The 23,653-nt window shown below is 32.4% G+C and overlaps 3 protein-coding genes and 1 long non-coding RNA gene across 22 annotated transcripts in view; 2 read left to right on the plus strand and 2 right to left on the minus strand.

The window, feature by feature from the left end:
• The window catches only part of LOC121114290 (uncharacterized), a 28,779-nt gene extending 25,757 nt beyond the window's left edge, over positions 1-3,022 (minus strand). For 8 of the 19 annotated variants that reach the window (XR_011779166.1, XR_011779162.1, XR_011779164.1 and 5 more), the window contains exons 1-4: positions 2,440-3,022; positions 2,169-2,362; positions 649-709; positions 311-582 (exon numbers count right to left, since the gene is read on the minus strand). Coding sequence is in view for 11 of the 19 variants with exons in the window: in XM_071886943.1 (XP_071743044.1) it covers positions 311-582; positions 649-709; positions 2,169-2,254 (419 nt within the window). In the remaining 8 variants the exon portion in view is untranslated. Of the gene's footprint in view, positions 1-310; positions 583-648; positions 1,279-2,168; positions 2,363-2,439 lie in introns of all 19 variants that reach the window. The other 11 variants (XR_011779167.1, XR_011779163.1, XR_011779165.1 and 8 more) reach the window with 5 other exon arrangements.
• A 2,729-nt stretch (positions 3,023-5,751) lies between these two features.
• On the plus strand, positions 5,752-8,458 carry Parg (Poly(ADP-ribose) glycohydrolase). The gene is made up of 4 exons (XM_040708210.2): positions 5,752-6,117; positions 6,743-7,358; positions 7,410-7,774; positions 7,830-8,458. The coding sequence occupies exons 1-4, from the start codon at positions 5,888-5,890 to the stop codon at positions 8,140-8,142; spliced, it is 1,524 nt and encodes a 507-aa protein (XP_040564144.1). The 5' UTR covers positions 5,752-5,887; the 3' UTR covers positions 8,143-8,458.
• Positions 8,459-14,550: 6,092 nt separating this feature from the next.
• The window catches only part of LOC121114288 (uncharacterized), a 39,638-nt gene continuing 30,535 nt past the window's right edge, over positions 14,551-23,653 (plus strand). The window contains exon 1 of the mRNA XM_040708209.2: positions 14,551-14,862. Coding sequence (XP_040564143.1) covers positions 14,737-14,862 — 126 coding nt within the window. The 5' untranslated portion in view covers positions 14,551-14,736. The remainder of the gene's footprint in view (positions 14,863-23,653) is intronic.
• On the minus strand, positions 14,612-16,531 carry LOC139904902 (uncharacterized). Its single transcript, XR_011779170.1, has 2 exons — positions 16,197-16,531; positions 14,612-16,115 (listed from the first exon to the last, which is right to left on the minus strand). It is a non-coding gene; the product is annotated as an uncharacterized lncRNA (long non-coding RNA).

A 23,653-nucleotide genomic window follows, 5' to 3' on the forward strand; every position in this document is an offset into this window, starting at 1 on the left:
CAAAGAGAGAAAAAAAAAAAAGGTATGTAAATTAAGAAATTCAAGGAATCATCACATATGAGTTTAATAACTGATGAGATGAATCAATAATAACAAGAATATAGTTCTTATTTTTTTAAATAAGTTGCATTTACAATTTTCCTTATACATTTTCTAAACGGTAAATTCAAACACTTTTCCGCTTAAATACAAATTGAAAAGAAATGACTAAAAAGCATAAGGTGAATATATATGTGAACACTTTGAAGGGCAATCAGTCACTACTAATAACATATATTGAAGATTTGTATAATAATATTGAAGAGCTTACTGGTGAACACGTTCCAATTTAGCTTCAGTATTCTCCATTCTAATTATGGTAAATAGTTCTTTTTCATTCTCTGGTCCAAAAATCCCTCCAGGAATTTTACGTAGAAACTTTTTAAGAACTGATGCGATTGTATTGACAGAAAAAGTATGAATATTCACAAGTCTTCCTTGCTGTAGAAAATGAACTAGTTTACGCATGTTTCCTTGATGTCCAGGTGCTCGAAACACATCCCTTTTAAATGGACCTTCCTTGTTAAGCTTTAATAGCATAACCTGAAAGAAATAGCAACAATATGTATAAAAAGAATCTCAAAAACAGTAAGGAAATAAATAACTTACAAGTAAAGGTCCAGGGATATCCTTTTTGCACACTTGATCCAGAGGAACTCCAAACTTAACCCTGCAACATGAATAGCGTCGACGTAGAGTATAGTCAGGAAAGACACAGCAAGCCATGTCTGTTGAGAGTGTCATGGAGAATGATATACAATTATAAATAAAGCACTCTTGCACATTAACTAATAGCCACAGATAAATGGTGATTAATTTCCTTCAATTACATACACGACAATAATAGTATATGTACAACCTAAACCCTGCTGACACACCGACACCATAAGGAATATGATTTTTTATGTTTTTTCTCTTATCATATATAAATAAATGTACGCAATAAAAAAATTAGAAGAAATTCTTATCTCCATTCCAAAAACGTGGCTCCTTCAATGAGTGATTGAATGTATGTTAAACACAACTTCAGAACAAGAAAAAAACACAAAACTTAAATGCTTCTTCTCTTCTTTTTGTACTATGAATATCCAAATCAAAAAACGATATATTATGACCAGATTTATTCTCTCTTATTAATAATGATTTTTTTTTTCCTATTACTAGTTTTATATTTTGTCGTTGTTCAGCTTGATTTTTCTCTTTTTTGTACATATATAGTTATAAGTTTTATAACACGCCCTGCATTTGAATAATAAAAAAAGTACAATTATTTAATAAAAAAAAAAAATAATAATAATTGAATTGTATGTATGTGTATCTATGATAATTTGATGATAACAATGAAGAAGAAGAGTATAAAGGAAGCGTTTTGATCAAACTGCTTTACCAGCAGTATAATAGGTCAAATTTCATCATCATAATTAATCTAAGAATGTTGATGAAGAAACAAAATGATTCCACCTATTTGCTATTACTACTACACTACAATACAAGTCATATTAGCTATAACAAGTGTGTGGGTTCGAATCTCACAAGACCTGCATCAGATAAATTAATTCATTACGGCACTTTAGTGTTAATTTCGTCAAATTTAATCCCGTCTTTACTTCGTCAATACGCTTTTTTAAACGAAACATTCCAAAAAAATGTTTTGTTTCACCTTCATTTCGTCAAGAAATATTTGCTTTAGTCAGGACGAAACATTAAAGAATTGCTTCGTTTCGTTTAAATCTGTTCTAGAAAAGATTATATTAAACATAGGAAACATTAAAAAAATGCTTCGCTTCGTCTTCATCTTGTCAAGAAAAGAACTTTGTTAGTCAGACGAAACATTCGAAAAAAAATTTCTTTCCGTCTTTATCTCGTCATGCAAAAAATAATCCCTGACGAATACATTTTGTCTATCATAACTAACGAAGTTAACACTGAAGCGACATATATCAAGCTATATACATAAAAATATGCACTCCTGAGTGTTTACTAGTAGTTTCGAGAATATTTGCATTATGTTTAGTCGTTGTTTGACTGAAACGTTGCAAGTTAAAGGACTAATCGATGAGTATTGACTTAATCCTGTCGTGATTCGAGCCCCTATCCCTGGTTATAAAAATAGTGTGCGTAATGATTACTTTTCTAATCTCCTAGCATAGGGAATTCCGTGTGTAGTTCCACAGGCTGTAACGACGGAAGTCATTTTTTCACCCCAAGAACTCATTTTCTAAAAGGAATTTGCATGCCAATGATTTTTGCGCTTTTTTCGAATCATTACAAGAATAAACAGCCTTGGGATTCATGACGACGACGAATCATGTTCTTCAACAACCTGAAATGAAATTGTAGAAAGGGATCCATAAAAAAATCATCCAAATAAATGATCGATAATATTAATATTTGACTTACTTCAAAATTATATTTTATTTTAAGTACTACTAACTCATGAAGCAAACTTCTTTAAGCGAGGATCATTTCGGAGGAAGAGGAGGGGGGGATGATTGTAGAGGAGAAATCGAAGGCTGAAAATGAGGAAAAGTCCACCAATCCAACGGAATCAAACAACTTGAATATCTGGATTTTATTTATTATAATATATTATTTATTGTTAAAACAGATATTATTGGGAAGGAAGAAAAGGAAGAGAAAGAAAAGGGAAAAAAAGAGGGAGAGAGGAAAAAAAGGAGGAGAAAGAGAAGAAGAAGAAGGAGGAGGAGCAATTCATTAGTGGTAGTAGTAAGGGGTTCTCTCCAATGTTGTTATAACAAAGTTGGTCATCAACGATTTTCCGTTGTCACTGAAAATTTACTAGCATAACAAATGACGTCATTGGGACCCCAAATATAGGAGTATATCGATAGAGAATAATTGAAAAACCTTATTATAGCGTGAACAAATAAGGAATCAATGGAAAAAAACAAATTTAAATGACTGCATTTTTTACTTTTCATGAATTACATTTACCCAAACAAATGCGTCCAATGACGTCACTATAAAGAGATAGAGAGAGAGAGTTACTTTATAAATCTGCGCTGTTTGTGCTGTAATTTTCTTGTAAGCTAGCCTCGTTCTAATAACATTCTTCTCTCTTTCTTCTCTTCTCTACATCTCTCTCCCTTTATTCCCCCTCTCTCTCTTTCTATCGTCCTCTCTTGATCACACTTACACACACTCTCCGTAATTTTTGAAGGCCCTGCCAGATTGTCAGCTGACCCCCCTACTAGTAAAACATAAATTCAAATCATAAATAAAATAATAACCCTTCCATCCTTGAAAAAATCAGCTTACTTATTAATTATTATTGTAACAGTATATATCTATTATTAAAGTTATGGTCGTACGTCCTACCAATTCTACCAAGTTATTTAACGATGAAACTCTCTTTAACTTAATATTATAATAATATGCCTGTTTTAGATGATGGAAATGTTATTATTTTGGAAGAACTCATTGCTGTCCTTCCTCCAGTCTAAAAGGAGGACCTTCTATATTATACCAAATCTATATATCATAATAATGTATACATTTTACTCTCACTTGGTTAAATGAACTATGTGCTGTCTGAATCCTTCACGCAAAGACATGTTCCATATTTTATTTATAAGTCTCCTGGTTAGCAAGTTGTAATTTGATACATGTAATCTCATAAAATACGTTTTTCTTTTTAATAAAATATGTTTCAGTTCCTTCGAGAGCAGTTAAATTAGTTATATTATGAACAATCTTAGGATATTGTGTACTTATGAAAAAGTTAATAGTATTTCTTACTTATTTGAATAGTAATTAACAATTTCCTTATATTATTAGATCAATTTTTTCATATAAGGCATACTAATATTATCTTATTAATTTGATAAACGTAGTTCCGATCACAAGTTCAATTTGGGATAGATGACTGATGCTGCAAAAAAATAATGCTTGATTCATGGATGAATATTAACAGAAACAATATTATTCATTGTAGAGATCTTTGTCTAATGTAAAATACAGTAATATCCAACTATAAATGCAGACAATATGACCTCTTAGAATGAATTAGAATATGTTTTTCTAAGTTTGTTTGTAGATGGTTGAAATGTTTAAGTCTTAAAAGAGTTGCAGGTCAATGATTAATGATACTTTTTTTAATAGTGTTATTTTATTTTAACACACGTATCCTAAATAAGTATTGATCAAACCTTATTATACCAGGGAGTTATTCATTATTACTAGAGGGGGGGGGGGAAGTTCTTATACTGCAAGTTCAGTCTCAAGTCTTTGATTACAAGTCAAGTCAAAGTCCTTAAATATCGAAAAAATATATTCTATTGCCATTTGTTAAAAAATGGTATGAAATCCAATAAATCCTTCGAACAAGAAATATAGCTAAAAATGTAGGGAGACTTGGTGAAGTTGCAACACTTTTTGTTATTGGCTCAATAACTCTGAGCTGGTTTGACTTAAATACGTAATTTTTTAACACAACATACCCACATATATCTGTCATTACTTGAATCCATTAAAGTCAATAATTTTTCCACAAGTTGAAGTTGAATGCAACTAGTCAAATGTTGCAACTGTCCCCGTAGCAAGGGACTGTAGAAATTGAGACTAAATAATATTTTTGGACTAATAAATAGCTAGACTTTTCATGATATTGAATTATAATTAATGTGAAATGTATTATAGTAGATTAAGGTATAATAAGATATATATTATAGATTACTGATCAGTAATATTGGATAAATTCATTATCGAAAAATTATTCAAGTGGATAATAAACATGCTTAATGAGAAGTGTAATTGTATAAAATAGTTAAGATAACAATGTGTTGCAATAGTATCTTAAATTTATCCTGACTGATTGAGTTTGGAGTTATGACAAAATTATATTAACTGATAAGAAAATAAACAATAATTGAAGTAGTATAAGTTACAACAAAAATACGTTATTATAAAAATATTGACCCTCCAAAAGAACAGTTTTTATCCAATATCTAGAAGAAAAATGCATCAAAAATATTGAAAAAAAAAAAAAAATTACACCAATAATCTGCATTGTATTATACAATTACGAAGTAATTTTTATGGATGTAGTTTTTTTCATGTCGAAAAAATAGAGATTATTGCAACTAGTGATCGGACGATTTATCGGAATCGGAGAATCGGGGTTTTTTTTCTGGAATCACGATCGGTAACGGGGAAATAATGCTTAATTTTGCGGTTCGATTCTTATTTATTATTATTTATTACTGGTATTTAACTATGTATTACTTTTTATAGTTATGAAAAAAATAATTTTTGCTTTTAACTGAAAAATTTAATATTTGAAATTTTTTTTTCAAAAAATTTAATACTTGAAATTCAATTAAATTTTTCAATATTTTATTTGAAAAAAATAAACTTTCTGTGAATATCTATGTATTTTTAAAATTTTTCTCCAAAAAAATTAATATTTAAATTTATTTTTCAAAAAATTGGAATATTAGAAATTTAATAATTGAAATTTTTTTCAAAATTTTTTTTTTTTTTGGGAGAAATATTAAAAAAAAACCCAGCTGTTCTTATTGTAAGTAGTATTCTTTAAACCATTAAACTGCTTTGGTACTGGTAAATTATACATAATATAAAAAATGACACCTTGCTCTGACCTCTCCTACTAAATACAATTGAATTCCCTTAAAAATACAGACTACTGAAGCTCTATTTTTACGTATTTGCGTACATTTTTTGAATTAGTACAAGCTCGTCCCCTCCTACTTTTATACTGTTTGTTATTGAATGACGTCATCCGGTGCCTTCGTTCTTTTTTTCAAATGATAAGCCAGGCGGATCCTTCCAAAACTATTAGTATTTGTAGTGGAGACATTGGAATGTAATGGAGGATTTAGAAGAGTACGACGCGAGCCAGGATCTCTTCTCCGAAACATGGAGAGGTTTATCTCTAAAAAGTATACATAGAATGGAAAAAGTCCCTGGAAACCAAAGTACTTCATCTCCGAAATCGGATCGATGGGACGAATATCATGTTCGAATGCCTTTTTCAAAAGAATGTCTTCAACCCGTTAATACAAATTCTATAGACGGGCTTAAAGAGCTCAAATCCAAGTGCGTCCAAGTAAATTATACTTAGAAAAACAACTTTTTAAATAATTTAAAGTTACTAGAATTTTAATTGTTGATGCCATTAAAATAATTCATGAATATGTATGCACACTTATGCGGCCAGCTAATACAAAAACCAGCTAGAATGATTCTTCAACAAATTATTGTCAACTCTATCAACAAATTGTTCTGATTAATCTTTTGAAGAGCGTCGCAAATTCCACTTAAAGTTTCAAGAATTCATCGTTAGATTGAAAGAACTAAATATTAATTTACTAGTTGAAAGGCCATCTCCGGCTAAATTAAGTCTCTTAAATCAAATGAAGGTTCTAAACTATAGTCAATCTTCTTGGCTTACTCAACTTTGGCCAGAAGTTTGAATACAAAGTATGTAATTTACTTAAATATCACTCTGAAATATTGGACTGCATATTGTATATATGTGAAGTAAAAATAAATTGGACATTTCTCCTCGTCTTGATTATTGTTAAAGATTGTTTTGTGTTGACTCGGCTCATATGCAATGAATATTATTTTTAACTTCAGAAAATATCCTTTAAACAGTTACTATTTATATATAGAAAATGGAATCAAAATGATGTTGAGTACTTTGTTTTGTTTTTTACAGATGGGTACTGATAGAAGAAGCCTTAGCGAAACCTATAACTTGTGGCTCTGAATTAGAGGAAGTTATATTTCATTATAATCTTTCTGGTCGATGGAATTTTGATGGCTTAATAGCGTTTCTTGAAGACAATGATCACTTATCTGAAATAGAAACGCAGTATTTCCTCGACAATGTCCTTGTTGGAATAAAAAAACTATGTTTACAGCTACCGAAAGTTCTAAATTTCCCATTGGTTCTCTTGAGAAGGCAAGATAATGCATCTGTTACACTTTCTCAGACACAAGTGTCATCCTTACTTGCCAATGCCTTCTTTTGTACGTTTCCTCGCCGAAATGCGACGAGTAAAAAATCTGAATACCATAATTTTCCGGATATAAATTTCAGTCGACTCTATGAGCCTTTTTCTGGTCCACAACACCCACATAAGTTAAAGTGTATTTTTAATTATTTCCGAAGAAGAATATCCACGAATGCTTCAGATGGTTTAATCACTTTTTCTCGACGTGCTCTCAGTCATGATCTTTTCCCGAATTGGAGGACTTCTACTAAACCATTACCTCGTCTTCATATTAGTTCGGATGGGAATATTGAAAATGATGGACATGGCCTTTTTCAGGTTCGTACACAATGGGATAGATATATGCAAATATATAATTTCATGAATTAGGTTGATTTTGCCAATGCAATGATTGGGGGAGGTGTTCTTGGTTTTGGCTGTGTTCAAGAAGAAATCCGCTTTTTAATTTGTCCAGAGTTGATCATATCACGACTCTTTGTCGAAAGATTAGAAGATAACGAATGTCTGGTGATATCAGGATTTGAACGTTATAGCGATTATCGTGGATATGCTTCAACTTTTGAGTTTCTGGGAAATTATGAAGATCAAACGTTATTTGATATCACAAATAATCACAGGAAATCCGTTTTGGTTGCTATAGATGCCCTCAAATTCAAAGACTCCCATAAACAATTCACCGAAAAAAATATTTTAAGGGAGATTAACAAAGCATATGTTGGATTCTATTACGATGAGTATGTTTCGAGTACGAAAAATGATTTCATTTATCATTTCGTTATTTACCATTAGGAAAGCAAGCTCAAAATCCCCTGGAATAGCTACTGGAAATTGGGGATGTGGAGCATTTGGAGGAGATCCTCACTTAAAGGCATTAATTCAGCTTATGGCAGCTGGGGAAGCAGGACAAAGAGATCTTGCATACTTTACTTTTGGGGATGAAAGTCTTAGAGACTCCATTTATAATACATATCAAAATCTTATTCGTCTCAATGTGACCATTGGATCTTTGTATAGTCAAATTTTAAAATACTGCTCTTTCACAAATAATAGTGAAACAGATTTATTAGAATATTTGAACGAATCATTTAATATACTAAATTAAATTGATGAAAGAGTATCATAGTTCTAAAATTCAAAGGAATGTATCCTTTAACAGCTTGTCTATTTATTAAAGCATCTCCATATCACTGCAGATCCATATTAGATTTTCGTGCTCGTATAGCATCAACTCCCTCTAAGGAAATTCATTCAACATTTTTCTCAACAATAATTGGATAATTTCATCGAAACTTCCACATCTAAATTTGCTACATGAAGAAAGAAAACTGTCTTACAATTACTCAAATTTAAATTGTCTTCAAGATGTTATATATATGTTATGTTACTGGCTATTTAATAAAATGATACATTTTCATTTTCTTATTGACTTAGTTTATCATTATAAGGCTCTTCCATTAAAATATAGAAGATTCGTATTTTATTGTGTTCGGTTAGATTATATCTGTTAATCTCGGGTTGAATATTTTGTCCATCTGTATGTTATTAAAATGAATTATTATTATCACAGCTTCTACGATTTAAAAAAATAATAAAATTACTCTTTGAAACTTTCCATTTTTACTTACATTGTTATTCCATGGTGGCTGTACTTTTTACTCTTCTGTTCAAAATTTGTGCAAACTCAATTAGTAGAATACATATAACATTTTCACAATTAGGTATACTCAGTCAGTTGACTCACAGGATCAATAGTTTTATTGACCTCCGCAACGAAGTTGAACGGAAGCTATTTTTTTGCCTCTGTTTGTTTGTTAGTCAACAGAACTACGCCAGAAGTTACAAATTCATCTTGATCTAACTTGGTATGAAGGTTATATATGGCCACATTAAGAGGCAATTAATTTTTGAGAGGTTGAGGTCAAGGTTACACAAAACGTAAAAAATGCATAATCGACCATAAATTTGGAACGAATTTCATAACTCAATTTGATTTTAGGGTGAGGTTTTGTACTCTACTGGATGCCCATTCTAGTTATTATTATATCCTAGTACTAGTATCTCAGGAATAAATTGTTACAGCGATTCATGTTCAAGATACGATATATCATGAAGACGAGACAAATTTAAAAAAAAAAAGAATATAAAATTAACATTGGTTGGTACAGGGGAGCCGGTAGGATTTTTAAAGTGGAGAAGATTATTGTAGTGGGTAACTACCAGAGGCTGGCACTGGATAATTTTTTTTAGTCGGCTAATATTCTTGGCCGTTCCGCTATCGTAGAATTATGAGTCCGCTAACGCTAATCTACTAATTAAATTATTTTATTATTTTAATGCAAAGGTCTGTCAAATGGACCGCGGATTACCAAGGACTCCGTCTAGGTCAGAAGTTCCCACCAAGAGAGTAATTATTAATTATAAATATTCAAGGGGGCAGGAAGATCAAAGATGTGTCTTGTTCTCGACCTAAAGCTCTCTTAAGACGGCTAGTTATTTCTCTGCCGTGAAAAAAAGGTAATATTATTCGAAAATGAAATAAATATCTTAAACAAGCAGAGCCTTATCATGTGGATTTTTTTAGTCTTCATTATCATTTGAATCTATAGTCCTTGAAACTTCTTCACTATTCCGCTAAATTATTTTTAGTCCACTAATTAGCATATTAGTGGAATGCTCACCTTTGGTAACCTACATAAATGAAATAAAATATAGGGAGAGTACATATCCCTCCTAGCGGGGCCCATGTGTTCGTAGCACTGATAGTCTGAAAGAGTTGGACATATTATTATCCGAAAAACCAATTACTATTGGGGATTTTAGGGTAAGGCCCTATGGTAGACAAGCCCCGTCCTTAAATATAGAAATAAGAGCCTCCCACCTGAGATTTAGTATATTAACATTGCAAATTGAAAGAAAAAAAAGATCTTTCTCAATTTGAATATTCTGAGATCGAACAGCACTGCGTTCGTTGTATTTTTGTAGGTTGTTAAAATTATTTGTTATCGTGCGATGTCCTCCCATGATTCCTTTTAGAAAGTCATATAATTCAAATAATATACGATGAACCAATCGGCCTTAGATTGATTCAAGTGGTTATTTGCAACATTTTTGAGTATCAAAAGACATTAAACACTATTTGATGAACCTGCGCAATTAATGTTATGATAATACTTAAAAAACCCATTACGTCTTTTACTCACTTCTATAACACTTTTTTTATTCCTTGCAGCTTCGTAGAAGCAGGTGTTTGCAATAAAATCGAATTAAAAATAATTTATTAGATCATATGATATTATTTAAAAATATTTGCACACATCCCATGTAATAATTTTTCTTAAAATACTCTCAAATTAAAAGGCATTTTAATGAAGAAAAAAATTAAAGTTATTTAATGAATACGACAGAAATAATATCTGATCAATGGGCCTGCCTATAATATATTTTTCTTTTTCGATCCATTCATCTTGACAGCTTCAAAATCCTTTTTTAGAGAGTGGGTCGAGAAAGAATCTACAAGGCTTAAAAAGAAGACAGATAATTTCTATAGCATTTAATAATTTCCAACTCATGTACATTAGGACGGTTGATGATTTTACTGTTTTTGAATTTCGATTACGGGTATTATGGAAAAGTTGTCATGTGCAATGGTTCAAAAATATGAAAATGAAAGATGGTACTCATTTTGTAATTGCAACAGGAAAAGGATTTTTTGTTTTCCAAAGCTGTCATTATTATGAAGTAAATTTTATAAAAAAAAAGTGTTCTCAAAGAGAAAACAATAAGTATTAATTAATCACTAGTATGTAAAAGACGAAGAGTAACTGGCCCCGGAATGTATTTGCATGTGGGGGTGGGGGCAAACAATATAACGTCAGTAGGGGGGAGGTAGGACCATTGAGCTTTTTTGATAATTTTGACGATTTTTTTAAATTTACAGACATGCCAAATTTGTCAAAAAACTTTTTTTAGTTGAGACAAAAACATTTTTTTTTTAAATTGTAGTGCTTAAATATTTGGGCAGAGACAAAATTTGAAGGAATACTCCAAGGTTAATATAAATACAAGGTTATGCCATCATGTAATGGGGCATGAAATAATTTTCAATTTGATGTCGTACCGACTGCTGGGCAAGACAGACAGATTTTGTCGTCAGAGAGTATCACAGCGGTACTCTAACAGTAATAGTCAAGGATGGTGGTATATAGTTACTCTTGGTAACAGTGTATACTCTTTGACATAACTATTAGAAAGCTTAGCGGAAGTCAAACATCAGTCGGAAAAGTATTATGGTATAACCTTGCATTTCTGTTAACCTTGGAATAACCATTATTTGATTATTTTAAATTGTGATGTACATAAAGAATTCTGTAAAAATGGGAGACCAGCGACACTGCCTGGAGTAGAATTGAGGATTGACATCGTTGTAATGTAATGCCATATCATTGCTAGATACAGAGTGTTATTTGTGTTTATCTCCTTTATTTCATGGCTGCTCGCTGCTAATTTAGTGAAACGTCATGACAGCTAAGCTGCTCTCCCCAATAACAATTTATCAGATTGTCAGGGTGACCATCTTCATTTTTTTTTTTTTTTTTTTAAACCTTATGATTCAAGGTAAATACAAGAAAAAGTCGTCTGGCCGAATCCCTCAGTCCACGGATCGACTTCGGGTCTCTCTCCCCCTTCCCTTTCCCTACAATACTCAATTACATATAAAGTCACAACCTAATATATATAATGGTGCGTGATACGATCCTCGAAAGTCCTAATTGTCCGAATATATCAAAAATATTCCTACTCCAATCATATATTCTTCGTTTTGCAAAGGGATTTCCTTTAAATCTGTAAATTTTTTATTAGTTGGTAATCTGAGCAGTGTGTTTTATTTTCAAAAGTTGTTAACATTATTCTTTAAAACTTAAAGAAATAATATCTAACTGTTAAGTAACCAGGAGTACGCCTACTCATGAAAAACGGAGAGTAAGTACTATTGAGTAGAATTGAGGATCGACATTGGTGTAATCCGAGCCTATGTCCTTGCTAGATACCGAGTCAGATTTATTTCCTTAATGTAACAGCTGCTTGCAGCAAATTTAATGAAGCAGCATGACAGCTAAGCTGCTCTCGTCCCAAATATTCTTCAAATTTTCGGAGTGACCATTTTAATTTTCAGTTTCTTTTTTAAACATACCGGTGTTTCATATTATTTGAATCTCTGTTCAAAATTTCCTTACGCTATTTTCTCTTTTTGCTCCATAGGATGAATTTAGGAAAAAAAAAAATTATTAATAATTTTATAGTTTAAAAAACTTGTATGTTATAATAATACTTTATTGACTAAATAAAGAATTGTTTCCCCTTATTCAAACGTTGAACAAGATGTATGACCTAACGACTAGCCCATTAAATACATTTTTTGTCAAAAAATGCATGTTTTGAGTCAAAATGTGTTGTTTGTCATAATTTGAAATTAACAGTATTCACTGATTTTAAATTTATTTCTTTGAAAATTGTATCTTCTAAAAAATGTTCGTAAAAACATTCTGTCAATGATTTGTCATAAAGCCCAACTAATAACGGCTCCGCAAAGGACGACAACGTAGAACTATACCATTTTGTATAAGTTATTATCATATGAATCCTGGTGTACCTCGATAACACAAAAAAATACAGCTTATTTTGTTGACAGCTGTCGATGTTTCTGCTGCTTCTCTCTTAATCAATGATATAAATAGTGATCAAAACGGATGGCCATATTCTGTAGCTCACATGTTTTTTTTTGTAGGTGCAAACTGAAGAGTGAATTGTCTTTTCCTAAGCTGTTATCATTATTATTTAGCTCCTGAGGAGTGAACTTCCTTTTCTACTATATTCAATTATATTCTAAACATGATTGTACATTCGTGTGTGCTCATAAAAGATGGAGTGTAACCTTAAGGATTTACTGCAGAGTTGTACTTGTAAGTCGTTGTTGGGATCAGAGTAGAATTGAGGATAAACTTCGGAGTAATGATGCCCTATGTCTTTTTTTTTTTTAATCCCTCCCCCCTCCTTCCCCTCGTCACAGGTGCTTGTAGATTCTCTAATGAAACGTCATAACAGCTAAGCTGCTCTCCTCCAAAACATTCTTCAAATTGTCAGGGTTACCATGTTGATTTTTGGTTCCTTTTCTTCTCTGATCAATTTCATACTATTAAATGAGGAATAATTATACAACAGGGAAAAAATATCTAAATAAAAACCGATTATGTGTCTTTTTTCGGTTTCTTATTGGAACAAATTTACGAGATATCATTAAGATAACGATGCACTAAAGGAAAAATAATAATATTTATAACAATTCCAAACAATCTATGATCTGGGAAGAATTGCCTAACTACCAACTGATTTTGGGCCTTTCCCCCTTGTTTTTTTTCGTATAAAAGTTTGTGTGCTACAAGAAAAGTAACGGGTACACTTTATATATTTGTCCACACGTCATTCTTTATACCTCGAAATTGGAGACGGCGAACAGCGGAAAGTATGACGTGCAGGAAAATTAGTTATACAGTGTGTACCCAATGTTCATGATAATTAGGGTCCTAGGTACTTTTTGCCTAAACTATTTTGCCTCAGGACATTTTACCTTAAGCCATTTCACATAAAAATACATTTTGCCTAGGGAATATTTCACCTTAATATATAAATAAATGAGATTTATATGTCGATATATTTTATTTATGGTTGAATTTGATGCTCCCTTTGAAATTTGAAATCAAAAGATTTAATGTTTATTACCATAAATAACCTTATATGTTTGTTATGAGCTAATATAAGTGATTTTCCTCTTTGTTATGCTTCAGAATTTGTCAGAAGAGGCAGTTGACTGTAGTGGGGAAACCACTCTGAGAATTTTGTTGAGGCACTCAAAGGTCAAATAATATTTAATAGCCAGCCACCTCTTCTTCTGACACATTCTGGATCATAACAAAGTGGAAATCACCACTCTGGTCTCTTATTATGTTTGTTCGTAATAGTAATCTATAATGTCGAATAATAATTGGTAAGGAAGACGCAAGAAGTGATAACGACTTCTTTCATTCGAATTGCTGACGGTTTTGTTTATTTTGCTTATTATATAACCTATTTTGTTACTGGTTCGAACTCATGACATATTGAGATTTCGATAGTATTATTTGAAAATTCAAAAGAAACACCAATTTAATCAAAAATAAACAATTACCACTTATAAATCTCAAGTGTCTTATTAAGACGAAATATCCTTGAGACAAAATATCCTATTACAAAATAGTTGAAGGTGAAAGTACGGGACACCGAAAATTAGATGTAATCGAAATTTGAAAAAAAGTTGGAACACAAGCCACCCTAATGTACATATTATTTCGTATATATATTGATAGATAGAGTTTATTTCAAAACTCTTTTTTTTTTTCTTCAGAATTCTTATTTTATTTAAAAGTATAAGATATGGACTAAATTGTTGAAGAACATCCGTTTATTTTCTCCCTTAGTTGTTCATTTTTCTGAATGTGTGAATATTTTGTGTGTTTTTTATATTATATTTCATTTCCTTTTACATATTATTTACATACATAGACACATCGAATATATTCCTCTGTTGAAACAATACTCTAACAGTTGAATACATCATATTCCCTTCGACTTAGACTACTACATAGTGTTTAATTAAACCGTGATGGGAATGATAAAATACGAACAAATAGGAATCACTTACAAGGTTCTCAAATTATTGTTCTTTTGTTTTGTGATCTCAACATGCACAGCATTGGACTGCGTTTATCCTGATATTGATATGTGTAGGGTAAGATCATTATTTCTAACTTTTTAATATATACACAGGAGTCAGGAATTAAAGATGAAATCCAAGCCCTCTCTCGTATTACCAAAAAAAAAAAACAATATAAAATCCGTAATTTTTAATATTTCAATTAAAAAAACAAAATCATTGTAGGTCATGGGTCTTGAGGCTTACTTGATGTAATTACCCTCAGCCTACCCCATCGATAAGGCCTCTGAAAAGGGAGCAGGTATTGATGCCATGGTTTCTAGGCATGGATGCGAAGTGCTTCTTGATGGCGGCCATCAGGTTTGCCTTAGTTGTGTGGGGGCATCCATTAGTGTGTGCCTCTATGTTGCCCCAGACAAAATAATCAATCAGATTAAGATCAGATCTGATATGGGGCTACTGGTCCTTTGTCATGAGGTCGTAGCAGTTCTCCTCAAGCGAGAGACACATGCCAGGATGCATAGTCCTGCTTCTTCAACCAGGGACAGACCCTGGGTACCTCTGAGATCCATGTGATGGCAGTCTTGCAGGCAGATGTTTGTGTTCACCCTCAGCCCGAAGATGTGTGGCAGTATGATGTTGCCCTCGCTGGACACAACCCCAAAGACCGTCACAGTTGCTGGGAACTTTTTCTTCATGACTCTTGACACATCTTTAGGGCAGGCAGTGATCCATCGATTGTTCTGGTGGTTGTGCATCTGGTTTTGGCACAAATTTAATTAGATACATAACTACGATACATCTTCCCTTCTTCTATGTGAACTGAATCTCCGGCAGCTCCGAGTATAGTTCTTCCATTCTATGACGAAATTATGCTGAATGAATGTTATCTGTCTATCTACGTGGGATTTAAAAAAAATAAATAAAAATGATATGACGAGGACATTTGGTTCCAGGGTGACTCAAAGAGTTCGCAGATTTCATCTTCGATCCCTATATATGCAAGGTTGTCGGATTTTTAAAATCAATGCTTTGATTTGCTCAGTACGATCCTACTCTGAAAAATTAATGAGATAATTCACGGCGTTACTTCACTAACACAAAAATGTACGTTGTATTTTGTTGTCTGCTGTCGATATTTCTTCTTCTTTTTCCTTCTATCATTGTTCTTGAACGTTGATTGGGTAGATTCGAATTCGTACTTGTTAAACTATATACAATTCTCGATAGTGATTGCATAATAGTTTCATAGATGGGAAGAATTGTCTTACTACCTACTGATCTTTTGCTTTTTCTTCTCTATCTTATGGGATAAAATGTTTGAGATACTATAAAGGTGATAAATTAGTATCAGATTTAATAAGATTTTTGAAAGTAGGAAGGCGATCCACCCAAAAAGTTATACTTACTTTGTGCATATTTTAAATTTTATAAAGCTAGTTTAACTACACAATTATCGTTAATTATCATAATACCGTCAACTAAAAATATAGTATTTAATGTGTATTTATAAAATAAGCTTATGCGGAAGAAAAACACACTACAGTGTTTAGCAATAATCACGGATTCTTATTATGAGGACATATTTGTTTGGACTAAATGTAGAAGAATTATAGAAGTTTTATCTTTTAGCTGACGGTATTATGATAGTACTACATTAATTGAGTATATACCCTAGATGTAGTTTGTCACAGGATTGCGTAAAATATTGAATAACTTCCATCATTATCCAATACCCTTCAATGCAGGTTCAAAAAATGCTTTTGATAATATGTAAAATGGATGTTAAATATGTTTTTTACTTAGGTGATACTTCATCCTTTCAGTGTTGCCAGGTGGATTAAAGCAAAATTGGCTAAAAAAATGGCTATAAAATCTGCTAAATATATTTAATGGCTTATGGTTTGAGGAGTTTAATTTTTTTGGAGCTGCCTGATCAATCATTCTTTTAAGTTTCAAGGGACAATTTTGATTTACCAAAAATATAAAGATTATTTTATTGAATATAAAATAAATGATTGCAAAAGTTATCGAAAAATAATTTCGATCATAAAAGTTAAAATAAATTCAAATCTGGGTCTAATTTTGATAATATAATATTAATATATCAACAAAAAAAAAAAAATATATATATATTAAGACATTCATTAAACAATTACAATTTTAATCATATTTCCTCTTTTATATTTAATAACTATTCCACACTAAAAATAATGAACAAAAAAGAAGAAAAATCATACGCAACAACCGTTTTTCTTTTTCTTATCGCTAAACTTAGTTTTTTCTTTACCCAGATCCATTCTTTAGTCATGGATATTATATGAAAAAATGGTGAAGAAAAAATAGGAAAAGTTATTAAGTGATAATTATGGCGTAATTATGTTTAAAAAAAAATTTACTATACAAAATTTGTCAAATGAACTGTTATTGTTCCGACTCACTTTGGTCCTTGCATCATATAGAATATATAGAGGAACGAAGTTTTTATTGAGGAGGTTGTTATCGCCTTAAGTTGAAGTCTACTGTTGTCAAGGGGTTATGCTATATTTACAGGTTAGATCATATCTATATAGTTATACACATTTTAATGCTTTGATTTTTAAAGAATAAAATTTAAACAAGAGATTTTGTGAGAACATTTAATTAACAAAATTATCTGAAAATAGTAATTGACACAACCTTTATTCAATATGTGATCCATCAGCTCTAATATTTGCCTCGATAGAAGGTCTCAATCCCTTGTATAACTTGACAATGTAGTCTAACTCGAGCTTGGTCCACTCCTTCTTGATGGAATCCTCCTGTGATAAGTAGTACACACCCTCTCTTCCAGACGCGCCTAAATGGAGTAGTCAAAAGGGTTCTTGTGTGGAGAGGATGGCGGCCACATTTTGAGGTTCCAAAAGTCCAGAAAGTTATTTCTCTGAAAAGTCTGGCTCTTGGCAACGCAGTGACACGCAGCTCCGTCTTGAGTGATAATAAAATTGTCCCCTAAGTTTTCTACGGCCCAAGGTAGAACTTTTTTATTCAGCCGCTCCTTGCTCTCCACAAAAATGGGAGGCAGACTTCGCCTGTGCTGGCCACTGGATTTTTTGTTTTAAGTAAGACATGTCTATATTTTTGTTTTACGTTTTTATCTTGATTTTCAAATAAAATATAAAAGTATAAGTATATCATACAGCGCGGGAAAACAATGGCTGACGTGATCTTAAGTGACACCAGCGCTTTCAATCAATCTATACTTATATTTACCCTAGATAGAGTCTAACAAAGAGACAACATAGATAATAGGGAATTTTTAACGTCTGGCACGACTAGTGTCGTGCACAAACTCTAAAGGAGTTTAAACGATAATTAAGACTGAAAAAATTATGAAATGTGAAAACTCCTAGCTCAAAGCAAAGTTTATATCGCGAGAAGATGACAGCACAAAGTAATTTGAATTTTTCTACAGAAATTTGACTTCCTCGTAGTGTTTTTAATTTGAGATCACGTCAGGTTTTGATTGGAAAGAGGCCGCCCTAGGTGCTATTCTTTTACGTCACAAAGTTCCTATAGAAGAAGGTAGAATGAAGGCTGGTAACTACTAAAATAAAATTGACCATATCTGTCTTTGTTATATTCTATAACCAAAAATATAAAACCCGTACATAATAACAGATAGTTTTCAACTTCTGGAACATTTTATTTCATAATTTTTCCAGTATTTGCAAGAATGCACCAGTTATCGAGGGTTATTTTTTTCAACAATAACTTTTTTGTTTTTCAAATTACGAAAAAAAAAATTGATGGGTTCCTATTTACAATGTCAATAAATGTTTCAACTACTTTTTTTTCTTTTGCATAATTAGTACATTTTTTTACAATTTTATTCGGGAATTTCGATTTGGCAATTTTTTGACAAAAATAATAGATGGATTTCTCATCTAGATAAATTTTGTCAAGTTATTTGAAGCTTATAACAATTTTTTATACTCATAATAATAAATATATATTTTATACAGGCGCTACATTACAATGCGAATAAATAACATTGACCATTTTCAATGTGATTTCCTGCTCCCTCCTTACTCTTAGCAACGCTGGGTAATCTTTAACTTGTATATAATATTTGTGAAGGTGCATAGAGGCTACCTACGTCTACGTTTAAGGAATCTAGCATGAGAGTTTTCCTGGTATTTAAAGCAGGGCTGTGGAGTCGGTACCTTTTTTGGTGGAGTCGGAGTCTGTGTCACCGATTCCGTCATTGGCTAGAAAAAATATTATATTTTATATTAATAAAACTTATTTATAATCTAAGAATCACATTGAGTGTTCGTAAAGTTTTTTTCCTAAATGGTTATAAATTATAGGTATTCAGTACTATTAATGTATGAAATTTGAAAGTTAACCTTTTGGAGAGTAGTGGGAATACAGCTATGTAGTGCCATGGCAGTAGGTCTAACAACTGTCGCTGAAGAGTGATGGTGGAAAAGCATGTTATGGAATATACAGGGTTCTGAAGCAAAACGTGAAATGAATGACTGATTTTAGAAAACTGTCAATAACTTTATTTTTTGATAAATAATTTTGAAATTTTTTGGCAAAACTTTGAGACACGACCTTTGTGAACATGTTCACTCAATATGACCCCCTCAGTAGCAATCACAGTCTCCACACGGCGGCAGAAAGCCTTCCAGAAGTTGATGATGAACTTATCGGACAAGTTGTTCCACTCCTTCACAATGACGGTCTTCAGGGAGTCTATGTTCGGGTGAGATGTCCAGTTAGTCTCTTTCTCCAAAGTTCCCAACACAGCCAAGTCCAACGGGTTCAAATCTGGCAAAGATGATGGCCACATGTCCTCGGGCCAAAAATCAGCCATGTTGTAGACGCAGAACTTCTAGCATTTGGCCGATGTGTGTGAGGGTGTATCCTCTTGGGTCCACGGATAGTTGTCCTTTGGGTAGGTGGCCTTGAGCCATGGCAGTATGATGAACCTCAGCACCTTGTAGTAGGCCTCTTGACCCAGCCTTAAAAAAGAAGGGAAGGTATCTTCTTGCCTTCGGACGCCACGACCCCCAGGACTATTGTTTGGGCCGGATGTTTTGAATGGAGCACCCCCTTGACCCCGTCTGGTGATCTCCCAAGCCAACGGCCGTTCCGACGGTGGAAGATCTGGTCTACAGTGAAAATCATTTCGTCGGAGAAATTTTTTAGCGTGGATCTATTTGCCTTTATCAACGTACGAACTTTCTTGCACCTCTACAGCTCCTTTCCTTCAGAGTGTCCTTCAACAGGTGGCGTGGTGTCCTTATGTAAGAGGACAACCCCAAGTTCTCCTTTGCATCCCTTCTGATTGTCCCCTCGTCCACGTCAAACCTGTGATTCATGGATTTTGTGGGGTTTTCCTTGATCTTCTTCTTCAGGTCCCCCAGACACTCAGAATCAAGTTGTTTCCCCACTTCTTTCTTTCCTTTAAAGGTCTTTTCCATCCTTTTTCATCTTTGCCACCTAGAAAATGAGGCTCCTGGAGCACTTCACAATGTCCATAATCTCTGCCACCTCAATTTTGGCATCCAGAAGGTATGAACTCCTCTGCCTTTTTGCTTTTTGCTCACTCATGATGAAAGATTTGAGAAAGGTTTACTATTGTTTAATTATGCAAAAAGGACAGGAGATTTGGAATATGCAGGAAAAAATATGGAATCGCCATAGCCCATTAACAGCACGCTTGGGAGTTATTCTCTTATACTTGATATGTGTACGTTCGTGCCCCCATGATTCCTAAAGAAAGAAATATATTATATGTATATGGATGTCACTAAAAGATTCCTAGGTTAGATGGAGTAATTGTAATACTATAATGTTTACTTATACTTAATCATTGCAACTCCATCTAACCAACTAAAGGAACATTAAAAAAAAGAATAATAATCATAAAACTTATGTATTTTAATTACATAATTAGCGTTTATTAACAGTCACGTTTTGCTTCCAAATCTTGTATAATTGATTTTGTGGGTGTTTAGAGGAAGCAAGGATTTAATATAATTTTATTTAAATAAAACCCTTATTTTTTACTACAGGAATTGTAATAAAGTAATGAAATAGAAACACAATTTCAAAGAAAAGTTTATATTTTACTTTAAAAAAAAAAGAAAGGAAAGTGGGAAAAATACTAATTATTTAATGAGACACTTGTTCCTGCTATTTTTTCTATATCAGAGGAAATATATGTCGATGAAGGAGCAAAATTTCAATAATTGTTAGGTCGAGTTTCATAATGCTGTTAAATGTTAGAAACTTTCATTTCGTATTAGTATGCCTATATTTAGATGATTTTCTATGATAAGATGGCAGGCCAGTCAAAATTCACTCGCGGCCTGATATGACCCACGGGCTGAAGGTTGCTTATCTCCAGTCTATACAATCACAATTCCCAGACATCTCTAAAGTCTAAATTATTGAGTTGGGTAGAGCATATCAACTAAATGTATGTACTTGTAACCGAGAAACAACAATATACTCAGAAACTTATGAATGTATTAACAATAGGTAGATTTTGATCCATTTCATTTGTTGTTCATCTTGCTCAATATGTTATATTCCAAATACTTTAGTATATCTTGCACAATTATTGGATACCTATTTAATTAATAACTACCTATAGCTATAAATTAGAACTATATTTATAGTCTCTATACTCAAATGACTGAATTGTACTTATGTTATATAGGTATAAATAAATATATATATATAAATTGTGTGTTGAAGTATGAGTCATGGAGTCGGAGTTGGTGACATTCAAAATACTGGAGTCTGAGTCGGGTAATTTTATTTACCGAATCTGCATCCCTGATATAAAGGATAAGTGTAATTGACTATAACTTTTTTTTAATGACCTTTATCAATTTCTCTTCAGTGGGAACTTATGTGAACATAACATACTCTTTCTTTTTTTATAACACGGATGACCTATTTTACATCCTCCCGATGTAATACAACGATCTGGCTTTCTCACAAAAATTATAATTTAAAGTTACATAAATTTTAAGAGTGTAAACGCTCTTAAATATAATATATCCACTCATTGTACCTTCAAAGGTGTAAGTACATTAAGTTATACAGCGTACGGCCGTTGCTTGACAACGGACTTTATGCACCTGTGACAGCTGTGTGTGTACAGGTAGGACGCTGTTGGTTATTTTGGTGGCCATAAACAAGTCTTTGGCGTCAGTTAAAAAACCCACCGGTAGAAGAAGTATTTATTCCACAATAGTGGAAAATCAGAGAGTCCTTGTTGCAATTCACGCTGGACAAGACAACTTTTTAATTTGGACATGTCCTTTGTTTGGAGAGTCTGGAAGGGACTGAAAGAGTCTGGAGGTGACAGCAAGATTCTGCTCCATGCCACACTACAAGAAAAAGGTTGACTTGGTTGTCATCATTTTTTAAAGAAATTATTGACCCCAATGTTTGGTCTTCATGCTCACCGAACTTCAACACCATGGACTTCTTTGTGTTGGGCACTATTGAGTGACATACCAATATATCCTCCTGCAACACAAAATTCAAGCAGATGTCCAGGATTTGTAAATAATTCCGGAATTTGCTAAAAGAGACTGGCATCAAGAACTGCTCCCATCTTGGAGGTCGAGTTGAGGTCTTTATTGACACCAAAGACGATTATATTGAACAATAATAACTTTTTGTTGATTCAGCTTTCGATTGGTATTGATTTTTATTAAAATTGAATGATTCGTTTAGGAGAAAATTAATTTAAAAAAAATCGTTTTGGTTGTTTGGTTCCTATTCTACTCTTGCGTAATCCATGGATAAAACAGTGATCATTTTATAATATGACTATTCTTCACAGCTTATTAAGAGATCATTTGATCTCATCCAATAAACGTTCATAAATTAGAACACTGACAGCTGACAAAAATATAGTGTACATTTCATGTTAATGGGATAACACCGTACCTTTGAACTTTTTAAATATTCATGAATATTACTTTGTTCTTTAATTAAATTATATTTGTACTACCTGAATATATATTGACAAGGGGATTTTTAAATATTGTCATTTTCCAATAAAGAATTTAAATTGTTTAATATACAAAGATAAATAATGCACAATATTGAAAAATATCGATAAATGATCTGTATTTTTTGTATTCAATAGAAAAATTAAATATCATATCATGTGTAATAATTTAATTATACTATTAGTTCGACTTATTACAAGTTCTTTATCTAATATACTTCATCTCATTTTGAGATTGCAACTTAAACTACTTGCACGTACAAGTAAGAATATGTAGAAAAAAACCCCAACTTGAATACAAGTCATCAGAGGTCTGGACTCAAAACTTGCAGTTCAACTTGCATGACCTTGAGTCCATATTTTGATACCTTGTGACTTGATCTCACAATCATAGACTCGAGATCTGACTTGTATTTGAAAGCTTAAAACTTGCATCTGACTTGATTTCACAGTCAAAGGCTCGAGACTTGACTTGGACTCCATATCTAAGAATTGTGACTTGACTTTTATACGAAAACTATTTTATACAAAACTGAAGAAACACTTTAACAATATAGACCCTATATTCTAATTATATACTTGAAATCAGCCTTAAAGAAATTTGATGACTAGGGTTGAGTAGTTTGTAATAAAAAAAAAGGAGGGCAGGGAGAAGGCGAAAGCGAGACATATGGTATACCTGTTTTAAAACCCTTGTTAACAGCACCTGTATGTTTTATGATATTTTTTTTGGGGGGGGGGGAAATGAATTACTGTTCTAAAGAGGAGGATAACTAAATTTAAGTGAATATATTAGCCTAAGTAAAAAGTTCTGAGCGTTCTTCGCTAGATGTCTGT

Source organism: Lepeophtheirus salmonis, chromosome 3 (assembly GCF_016086655.4).
Source record: "Lepeophtheirus salmonis chromosome 3, UVic_Lsal_1.4, whole genome shotgun sequence".
Taxonomy (NCBI): Eukaryota; Metazoa; Arthropoda; class Copepoda; order Siphonostomatoida; family Caligidae; genus Lepeophtheirus; species Lepeophtheirus salmonis.

Bases quoted from the DNA above. Each gene is read 5' to 3' on its own strand.
- Parg (XM_040708210.2), top strand. From the start codon at position 5,888: ATGGAGGATTTAGAAGAGTACGACGCGAGCCAGGATCTCTTCTCCGAA. The intron at 7,359-7,409 runs GTTCGTACACAA...TTCATGAATTAG, and splicing joins ATGGACATGGCCTTTTTCAG to GTTGATTTTGCCAATGCAAT. The intron at 7,775-7,829 runs GTATGTTTCGAG...ATTTACCATTAG, and splicing joins GTTGGATTCTATTACGATGA to GAAAGCAAGCTCAAAATCCC.